General features: G+C 49.7%; 1 protein-coding gene across 2 annotated transcripts; it reads right to left on the bottom strand.

Moving 5' to 3' along the window:
* Window positions 1–18: 18 nt before the first annotated feature.
* Window positions 19–10,636, bottom strand: zgc:172136 (uncharacterized protein LOC566376 homolog). 2 transcript variants are annotated; one of them, XM_056610225.1, is made up of 14 exons: window positions 10,314–10,636; window positions 7,913–8,158; window positions 7,457–7,547; window positions 5,993–6,072; window positions 5,697–5,773; window positions 4,912–5,110; window positions 4,336–4,491; window positions 3,821–3,886; window positions 3,023–3,091; window positions 2,342–2,516; window positions 1,498–1,887; window positions 917–1,039; window positions 663–733; window positions 19–558 (listed from the first exon to the last, which is right to left on the bottom strand). In XM_056610225.1, the coding sequence occupies exons 2-14, from the start codon at window positions 7,988–7,990 to the stop codon at window positions 253–255; spliced, it is 1,881 nt and encodes a 626-aa protein (XP_056466200.1). In that variant the 5' UTR covers window positions 7,991–8,158; window positions 10,314–10,636; the 3' UTR covers window positions 19–252. The 2 variants fall into 2 exon arrangements, with proteins under 2 accessions (XP_056466200.1, XP_056466199.1); XM_056610224.1 differs by having other exon boundaries at window positions 10,506–10,636.
* Window positions 10,637–11,149: the final 513 nt, after the last annotated feature.

The following is an 11,149-nucleotide window of genomic DNA, read 5'->3' as shown; positions in this document are numbered from 1 at the left end:
ACACACACACACACACACACACACACACACACACACACACACACACACACACACACACACACACACACACACACACACACACACACACACACACACACACACACACCGTCACCATCATGCCAGGAAGACGTCACAATGGTGCGTCGCCTCCGAGGTGGAAGACATGGATAAAAAAACAACAACAACAACAACAACGTCACACGCACACACATCCCTGCCTCCATCCGTCCGTCCGTCCGTCTGTCCGTCCGTCTAAAGTATAAACTCCAGCAGCTGCTCCTCCCCCAGCCGGTCCAGGGTGAGGCAGTTGGGCGCCCGGCGCCCGTAGAAGGAGGGCTTGGCCGGGCAGTGCCCCGGGGGGTAGTACCCGGGGGGGTAGTACCCGCGGGGGTCCGCCGAGGACGGGCCCTTGGGGTTGTTGTCCTGGGGGGCCGGCAGCCCGAAGGTGTAGCTGAGGGAGGAGTCCGGCAGGAGCAGGGCGGGCGGCGGGAACAGACGCACGTCGTCTAGACTCTGGCTCTGGCGGTCCACGCAGACGGGGGCCCTGGACTGCAGCACCTGGGGGAACAGACGGCAGACGGGGGGGGGGGCGGTGGTGAGACAGGAAGTGGGCGGCGGGAGGAAATGATGCGATGAGCGAATGTGAATAACAGACAGCGGACCTTTGCGAGGTTGTGGTTGCGCAGCTGAACCGTGTGGTTGTCGTTGTTGTTGGAGGGAGTTCCTTCACCCTCTGTGGAATCGACGAGTACATGAATTAGCTCAGTTCAGAACAATACATGAAACGTGACTGATTGATTCTCTTCACTACAGCGGACGAGGGTCCACCGCAGGGAAAATTGTCAGTATATAGAAGGAACGTATTTGAAACGATTCATCGATTTAAAAAGGGAAACTGAAGAGGAGAGATCCATACGGAGATGGTCGTTGTCTTTGACGGGGGAAAAGTCCACCGATATGCCCTGGAGAAGATCAGCCAGGTGAAACATGTCCACGTGCTCGTCGACCAGAGTCTCTTCGGTTCTGCTTCTCTTCAACTCTAAGGGAAAGGAAATTAACCAAAACTGTGTTAATAAACTACTAGAAGGGCCCCTGTTTTACCACCAGGTGTCCGTGTGCTTAGTGTGCCTCAGTGACATCCAAGTGGCCACCTAGATGTAGGATGGATGGATCCTTCGACCATTATCTATCCATCATTTATCTAGGTGGAACCTACTACATGTGCTGTCACTAAGGCTGAATCCGAGTACTTAGTACATACAATGCGTACTGAGCATTCGGACGCGCTATATTTGTGGCGTACTACAAAATGCATACTATATAGCAGTCAAGTATGAGTATTCGGATTCAACCTTAGACACAGGGCTGTACTGGCTAAAGGCACTCGCACCTGGTGGTTAAATAGGGGTCCTTTAAAGCTGGAGAAATCAGCCACAGGAAGTTCCTCCCGTCAGGCCTCCCTCCAAAGCCACTTCCCCCCACAAACACACGACTCACCGTCCTTCAGAACCTCCTCCGAGTCGAACTCCACCACCTCATCCCCCGAGTCCTCGTCGTCCTCGTCGTCGTCCGGCGCGGGGGCATTGACTCCGCCCACGTCCACCCCGGAGGTGTGGGAGGAGCCGTGGCTGGCGGCGGAGCTGAAGCACTTCTCCGCCCGCCGCCGCCGTCCGCCGCCGCCGCCCGAGCCCCCTTCGGCGGAGACGGCGGTCCCCACGGAGGCCATCTCCATGGAGACGTTGCCGTGGTGCCGGGCGTCCACCTCGATGCCCGAGCTGCAGGTGGACTGGCGCGAGAGGCGGGGGCTGCCCTCCGAGCAGCAGCAGCAGCCCTGGGGGTCCGTGTCCAGCTCGTCGCTGATGTACGACTCCCGGTAGCGCTTCTGGTCTGGGGACACACGAGCCGAGGGGACGCGTTGACGCGAGATACGGGACCGAGACGGAGGCGTTGCGGTTTGACCAAAAATATATCAAAAAATTTCGAGAAGAATGCGAGAATTAAACTATTAAACCTAATCCTGAAATAGGAAAATTATATTTCAAGTTAAAAAGCAAACGTTTGCCTTCTAGCTTCGCTTATTTGACCTTATTTGTATAAATGGGGCACTGGCACTCTGCTTAGCGACTGCAGGTGCATTTATCCATTTATTTTACTGTTTTTACATGAGATGGTCAATGAAAGATCAGGCCGAAAATCTAGTAGTACACCTTAGGTTAAAGGCTGGGATCTTCTGATCTAGACGGTCCTCAGACCTCCACCTCCTCCACCTCCTCCACCTCCTCCTCCTCCACCTCCACCTCCTCCTCCTCCTCCACCTCCTCCTCCACCTCCTCCTCCTCACCTTCCGTGTCCTCCAGCTGGCGGAGGTGCTTCAGGGCGGGCTGCAGGCTGAGGTAGAGCCGGTGGCAGCTGCTCAGGTGCAGCAGGAGGTGGCGCGAGCGGAACGGAGAGCCCGTGTAGTACACCAGCTTCCTGGCGGACGGCAGGCCATCGGGCTGGATCTCAAACCTCTTGCCCTGGAGCGAGCGGACGCAGATGGGTGGGTTATACACACTGGTGTTTATGTACTAGCACAGTAGTGGCTAGGCCAGGGCTTGGCTTTACAATAAGGGTGCAATAATTGGCCATTAATTAACATTAACAATAGTTAATGCAGTCATAAACATTAACAAACAGTTACCTCAATAGTTGATTAACAGTTAGCTAATGGTCTAGTAGTCATTTACCAATGCTGGTCATTGGTAAACCATATTAAACAATATATAAATGAATACCTTAGTTTACATGAACACCATTACCTTAGTAAACATGAACACCATTGATTACTAGACCGAAAGTAAAACAGTTAATTCCCCCTTAGTGAGTTCTTACATAATGCTTACTACCGCATTAACCGATGTAAATTATTTATTTGGGTCACTACAAGGCGTATTGCCTCCATGTTCGGCCCACAGTGGAATTAGCCAGCGAGACTTCTTGCCTGATTTCAGCTGAACAGAATTTAAAGTATTCAGACGTTTACCAAGAAGGTGAGTCGCCCGACGTTGCACCAGGGGAAGTCGTACAGCAGCTGACGTAGGTTGTTCATCTCCTTTACGTGAGGAGAACAAGGAAAAATAATCAAACGTACTGGACCGACCGTCACCAGTCAAGATCAACCCTCACATATCATACGCACAAATTTGACTAATTAAATATCAATTATCCCTCCGTCTTTCCAGTTTTAGTTTCTTGTTTGCTGGGGCCATCTGGACCGTGCCCTGAGCGAGGGCGGCGGAGTCCTTCTGAGATATCTCACGGCCCGCTGGCTACGTAATCAGCCCCACAACCAGACCCCTAATCCCTGCAGATGGTCCACCCCGGACGGATCAAACACATGACAGAGATGGCAGCCTGCACTAACACCCCCCCCACCCCCCCAAACCTCCTCCTCCCCTGCTGATACAGGGATGGAGTGCCCATGCACACACACACACACACACACACGCACACGCACACACACACACAAAAACGCACCCACACACACATTCCTGACATGGTTCGCTCACACACATCCTTCACAAGCAGGGCCACGGGGTTAAGGGGGTTATTGAGGGAACCCAGCACTCTTCTGCTGACGTATGTTGTTGACGCACAAAGAGACACACACACACACACACACACACACACACACACACACACACACACACACACACACACACACACACACACACACACACACACACACACACACACACACACACACACACACACACACACACACACAAACACCACCACCACCACCACCGCCGCCCCTACTTCATCTGGCCGACGTACACACCTGATAAACCTGCATTCCTCGCAGAGTCAACCCCAGTAGGGCCGTTCCTCGGTCCTCCTTCTTGTCCTGGGGAGAAGAATAATTCAGGGGGGGGGGGGGGGGGGGGGGGTGGTTGAGAGGTCAGATAACAAGCCGTGTCAGAGATGAGCTCCCTCATAGTTCACCGGTTAGGTAAGAGAAAACACTGCAGCTTTCAAAATAGTATTAAAATTCATGAAGTGAATGCCGGTTTCACAAGCGGCAGATCCATCAACGCAACATGGGTAATGTTGACCCACAGGCGTGTTTTTACTTGGAAATAGAGAGAGGAAAAGGAGCTGGTATGAAAAGTGATTCATTTCCACAAGTGCTCATTCATCAGCACCGACGTGATGAAACTCTCCCTTTTTAGTCGGCGAGAAGAAGAAGGAGGAGGAGGAGGAGGAGGAGGAGGAGGAGGAGGAGGAGGAGGAGGAGGAGGAGGAGGAGGTGGAGCGGCGCGTTCGGTACGACACCGGCGTGCGTTGACCTCTGACCTTTTGCAGCCGGTAGTAGGTGACGGGAACGTCCTCCAGCCGGCACGACTCCTTGATGAAGAGCAAGATGGCGTCCCGCGCCGACATGCCCGACAGCTCGCGGTGCACCTTGGGCCCGTGGCACAGCAGGTAGTGGACCCCACGCTTGGCCACGATCTGGATGCGCCGACGCCGAGAAAAAACACGTCAAAAGCTGCAGTCTCTTGAATGTCTGTTGTTGTTGTTGTGTTGTTATCGCGCAGCACTTTGGATTGTGTGGTTTAAGTCGCTATTGATTCAAATGGATCTTAAAAAGGGGTGGATGAAAGATTTATTTAATGATAATTAATAACATAATGTGATGATGATAATGGTTCAAGTTGGCTTCAAATTCATTCAAACACTTCAACTCAATGATCTCACACACACACACACACACACACACACACACACACACACACACACACACACACACACACACACACACACACACACACACACACACACACACACACACACACACACACACACACACACACACCTCGTTGGACTGTCTCGTAGCCGAGACAGCCGGGCGCATCGCGGCGGACAACGTACCCAGGGAGGGAAGAAGTCCTTGGGCTGGAAGCGGGGGCCGGCCCCCTGCTCCACCTCCTCCAGAGGGGGGTGGTCCCCCAGGTCGGCCTGCAGGGCGTAGCCCGCCAGCTGGAAGTAGACCTCCTCCTGCTGCCGGCACTCGGAGCGAAGCACCCGCTCCCGCAGGTCCGAGTAGTAGAGGTGCCGGGCCTTACGCTCACTGGGGCCACGCAGAAGGTGGTGGAGGAGGTGGTGGAGGTGGTGGAGGAGGTGGTGGTGGTGGAGGTAGTGGTGGTGGTGGAGGAGGTGGTAGTGGTGGAGATGGAGGTGGTGGTGGAGGTAGTGGTGGTGGTGGTTGTTGAGGTGGTGGTGGTGGTGGTGTTGGTGGTGGTGGAGGTAGTGGTGGTGGTGGTGGTGGTGTTGGTGGTGTTGGTGGTGGAGGTGTTGCCGGTTGTGGTGGTGGTGGTGGTAGTGGTGGTGGGTGTTGAGGTGGCAGTGGTGGTGGTGGTGGAGGTAGTGGTGGGGGTGGAGGTGGTGGTGTTGCAGGTGGTGATGGCGTTGCAGGTGGTGGTGGTGGTGGTGGAGGTGGTGGTGTTGCAGGTGGTGGTGGTGTTGGTGGTGGTGGTGGTGGTGGTGGTGGAGGGAGCAAAAGAGACAATAGTAAGGCAACATATGACACCGGTAATTGGACTGATGCGTGTCGCGGCACGCTAAGAGGCATGCCAGGCAGAGCGAAGAAGGTCACAGAGAGAGTTGGCTCCCGTCCAGGGGAGCGAGTCATGGTCGGGACATGTGCAGGAACGTACCAGATGAGCCGGCCGTTTTCCACGTAGTACTGCACCTTGAGGAAGAGCACCAGGGGGAGGGGCCTCTTCGGCAGCCCCTACGACGACAAACACACTCAATAAACACCATGCAGGGATCTCTTTTTGTCATGCTAAAGAAACAGTATGTCTGAGTGGGGAAGGGTAAGTAGGCCAGTATGGGGGCTCGTGGACAATATACAGGGACATGGGGGGCATGGGCAACATCAAATGGTCACTATGTCGTGGCTACATATGCCATCTGATGGTGCCCGTTTTCTTTTAGTCAATAACTGTACCTTGGGTGAATCCGGCTTGGATTCTTTGGGGAAGTATTTTGTCAGTTTTTCCTCCATGTCCAGGAAGATGTGCTCATTGTCTGGGAAGAACAAACGGAGACAAGGGCACAGTCAGCGGACAAAACAAAAGAACAGTGCGACCAAGCGGAAGGTTTTCCAAACAATAGCCGCAATTAAGTGGAAGAAGAAGAGGCAGAAAAACCCTGTTGCATCGTTAGTGAGTGAGGCTTCCCCCAGGAGTGGCGGCTATGTTGACGGCTAACCGTTCCGCTTTCTGACACGTTTTGCCTCCTTTGATTAGTGATTCATGGCCAACTTGTATTCATCAGCAGTGGTTATCAATGACAAAGGGGGTTCTTTCTTTCTATATCAATCCAACATAGGTTGAGGTACGGTTTACGTCACTTTCTGCCTCAGTTGGGACACGATAACACATTCATAACTGTGACGGACATCCCAACACTGATCTCTTGCTAGCCCCAGAAACTGCGTGGCCTTGGTGCAATGCCACAGATATGTTGTCTACCATGTCGCAACCCCTCCTCCTCTCTCCCCTTTCAGATGTTGAAACTATTTGACAAATAACGTTCCCCAGATTGCCTCACAAGAGGGGCAATTCCTCTCACCGTATCTCCCTCCTCCCTCCTCCACCCCCCCCCCAACGCTGTGACTCACCCGCACCCCTATTCACCCCCCCCCCCCCCCCCCCGTGAGCAACACTCCTCTTGTCTTGCTGAGTTGCATCCCCCCACCGCCTCCTCATCCTCCCCCTCCTCCTCCTCAACCCCTCCTCCTCATTTCTCTTTCAGACGAGTCCCCCCCTCCCCCCCCCCCCCCCACCAGTCCATCCCACCCTCCCTCCCTCCCTCCCTCCCTCCCTCCCTCCCTCCCTCCCTCCCTCCCTCCACTGAAGAGCAGGAATGCCAGGAGTGCATTCCTGCCTTAATGAAGTTAATATTGCGAGCATCCAGAGCCTAAGTGCTCCCTGGCCAAACACCAGAAAAACAAAAGGCCCCTTGTGTTGTGCGGTGAGCAATGCAAACCAACCATTATCAAAAAAATACATATAGAAGGTGGGGTACAAAAGGAATGAGAGAATTTTTTTTTTAAAGAGGATTAGGGCTCCTTTATGAAGATCGAAGGGGCGCGGTGGGTGTGTTGGGACTTTTGTTGTGGTGTTTGTGCCAGTGAAAGAAGGCAAATCCCCATTTTTCCCCAGTGTGTCAACAGACACCAAATGACAAAGGGCCACAACAACACTAAACCATGATTTGTGATGCGCAAACTCATCAGCCATCACCAGTCACACGTATGAAGACGTGAAGACGTTATCCATCTGATGGACCGAGGCCGGTCCTACCTCATGCGGCGGTCTTGTGCTCTTCTCAGGATCACAAGATCCGATATGTTTCCGGGTCACAGATGTTACAGGGGTCGCCCGTTCCACCACACGGCCTGACTTACCTTTGACCACGGTGAGCCCGAAGAAGTGCAGCTCTTTGATCCCCAGCAGCGCAGCCACGTGATTGAAGACGTCCAGGCCGGTGGACTTGAGCTGGACGGAGGTGAAGGGGGGGGGAGCAGAGTGTGAGTCAACATGCACTCACCAACCAGCGATGCAGAGAACGATAGGGAGGGTTTCAGTCAGGCACTCTGAAGTTCCATAAAAGGCGTTCAAACCCGTCATCTTGGTACTTATTGACCAATAGTTCTTGAATAACCAGTTGTTATTATTCTTATTATAATGAGGGGGGGGGAGAATAAACCAAGATGGTGGTTTGCGATAATGTTTGTGATATCCTCCTTTGTTTTGGAGGAAGACAATCCCTCCCTAGGATGTTCTAAGAACAAACGGCATGTTCCTTATCAGGGCACCACGGTGATAGAGAAGACACAGGGGTGATTCATAGCCACACCTACCCCCATGGGGACGTCCAGCTGTTCTTTGTTGGGGAGGAGGACGCAAATGGTCCTCTCCGGCTTGGCCAAGACCGACATGGCGTCCAGTGGCGGGGTGAGGGGGGCGGAGTCGGAAGAACGCAGGTCGTCCGTCAATCAAACTGCTACTAGACCCTTCTTTTTCTCCGGGGAAAAGGCTGCTTGTTTGGTTTGTTTTTTATCTCCCCACGACTCTATTCAGGCGGTAGCTCATCTTCCATGGTTGATCTACAGAAGTGAAAGAGCAATCATTAGGGGGGGGGGGATTGAGGAAACCTGACCGGGATTTCTAAAAGGAAGCATTGTGTATTTCATCAGAAATCTTGATCTGGTGTATGAAGCAAGGAATGCATCGCTATATGAGCCATTGGAATCAGATAATAAATATATCAGTCCAGGAAATATCAGTGCATCCCTACTGAAAACTATTATGCCTCAAGGGCCCAACGTCTGATGATTAACCTACGGTTGAGTGACAGGTCATGTATTCACTTGAATCTTTCACATCAAATTAAAAAATGTGTCGGCACCTTAATAGGCCATAACTTAGAACTAAATGGAAAGATGGGAGACAATCATTCATCCCCATCGGTCTAAATATACTCCTCCTCTTAAAAGGTTATACTTATGCTGTTTTAAAAACCGAGTTTTAATACTTCCACTGTTACACGACTGCACTGAGATTTAGAGTTCAGAGGAAAAAAACTATGAAAAGCAAACAACGATGTCTGTCTGAAGTAATCTTCTTTACTTAAGAGATGATTTGTTCCTCGACAACATTTGGACGACACTGGGAGGGAAGCTGTGTTACTATCTTGACCTCTATCATCTGATTAACTTCTCAGAATCAATTACCGGTAATCTGATGAATGAGTGCAGCTCCATGATTCTAATCCCAGTCTGAATCCCGCGCCGCACAACAACTTGACAAAAAGACCAAGGTAATCCATCTTGGCTACATACATAATCCACATCAAAGAAACATGATGTGTTCAGTACTCACCAATAACACCCTGATCCCTAATTATCCATGTTATTGAAGCCTTGTTGTGCATCAATGGTGCACATACCCCCTTACAGTCACACACACACACACACACACACCAGTGTTAATTTAACACAACTACGTAGATGCTGAAACATCAGTTGACAGGTTGCATACAGACAAAAAAATCACAAAATCTTGAATGCAGTTATCCCATGTTAATCTTCATAACCTACAAGCTCCCCAACATAAATCTTGGGGAGGCTAAGGTAAACAAAAGGACCGGTATGGGAGCAGGAGATATTATTTGCTTGCAGGAGAAACACTTGCTCACCAAGTTCAAGGAACATGTTCAAACACAGCATCACTCACACCTGCCCATCTAGGCTAACCAACCTGAAAATCCAGTAGCCTTCAACAGCTTTCACAGCTAAACCCAACTGTTATCTGTGCGTGTATAGTATACACCCTGATATATGTAGGCCTATACGTAGCATGATGTAAGCCTAATATGTGTGATGTAATTGTACTTTTCTAATCACAGCGAGGGAGTGCTTTATACTTTGTACCAACAACAAATATTGAGATGTTGGAAATGGAGCCCAGATGCATTTGAAGCCAAGTCATTAGCATCAAATCAAGCACTTTAAATTTGAGTTCTTGATATTTTTACATGTTTATGGGTAAGAGTCGTAGGAAGCTCAAATCAAATCCTTTTTAGGAGGAATGCCAAAACACTATCAGAACAAGTAAACTCTGATAGATCTACGGTCTGCAAGATATTTTACATTTGCATTGGGAACATGTTATCCCCTTGGACCTAAATTACTCATAAAATGGGACATGGAATTCCAAGTATATTAATCACAACATGATCACTTAGATATCCATGTTCGACCTGTTTAGGCCCACGTAGGCTACCCATGTCCAAACTAAATCATAAATTCAGTTGTGTTTATGAATCGATCCGAACCGTCATGACCCACAGTCGCGCATCAGTGAGCCCCAACTGACGACTGCAGATGTCCCACTTGATGCTCACCAGTGCGGACCCTGCATCGCCCAGCACAGCCATCTGCAACCCTTAAAACCGCTCTAATCTCTCATGACATGCCGTGCGAGGGACCAACTTTGTCATTGAGCAATTTATAGCACAAACAGTTAAACCCTGGGAAACACATGCCAACGAATCAAAGAGACCCGACTGGGTAGATAAAATAAAAATGCAAAAATATCTTCAACAATATGGGGGCACATATCGGTAAAGTAAATGTCTGTATAGACCCATGTCCAAGTAAAAACCGTCACACAATTTGCATATATATTTCAAAACACAAGGTTCAACCAACAACACAGGCTACAATTAGTTGGTTACTTAACTTTTGAATAACTACTCACCGTGTTCAGGGACTCAAATTATTAGTTGATAAAGCCATGCCCCTCAGATCCAAACACACATCACTAAACATAAACATGTCTAAACCTTCTCGGTAACGCATTTCTTCCTATGTGTATTAGGTAGGCTATGTATGGTTTGTGTGCAACAAGCGTCACATGCGATATGATGAAAAGAGTAGTCGACCTACTCACCTTCAGAGTATACGAGAGGAAAATTGAACTCCCTAAACACCTGTTGATGCACATTATTCAACTCGACCCCAGCCTCAACACAGACACTTGTGGAGATGCGTCCAAAATCGCGTGTTGACTTTTTTACAACCAACGTAGGCCTACTGTGGAAGCGCTCTGGGTGGAGCATACCATTTTGCTTACTAGAGGGGTGTTCAGTTGTAGTTTTAATTTAAACTATGCGTAAACCCTAAATGTGTGAATACAATATGCATTTATATTGTGATTTTTCTGTTGAATGGATGATTCATTTCAATATGGGAACCAAACAGAGCAAGTTCGATGTAAAATATAACTTGGATACAGTACACAATGCCGCATACGTTTACCCAGATTTGTCAGGGTTTCCAGTACCTCGAATTTATTCATATTTTGCGGGACGTCCTGAAATAATGTTGTTTTTTTAACATTGTCCTACATTTATCTTCAGCGATTAAAAACTATATATATAACTATATTGCCTACACATTAGCACACAATATAAATACTGCATGAATATAATTAATTGTTGTTTTGAGTTTTTTGTTCCATATCGACCAATTATTACAAGAAGTATTTCTTTGCTCATTTTTGTCTGACCCTTGATATACGTTGACGAAATGGTC

The sequence above is a fragment of the Gadus chalcogrammus genome, chromosome 15, assembly GCF_026213295.1.
Source record: "Gadus chalcogrammus isolate NIFS_2021 chromosome 15, NIFS_Gcha_1.0, whole genome shotgun sequence".
Classification (NCBI taxonomy): Eukaryota; Metazoa; Chordata; class Actinopteri; order Gadiformes; family Gadidae; genus Gadus; species Gadus chalcogrammus.
This window is presented reverse-complemented; position numbering and strand designations above follow the sequence as displayed.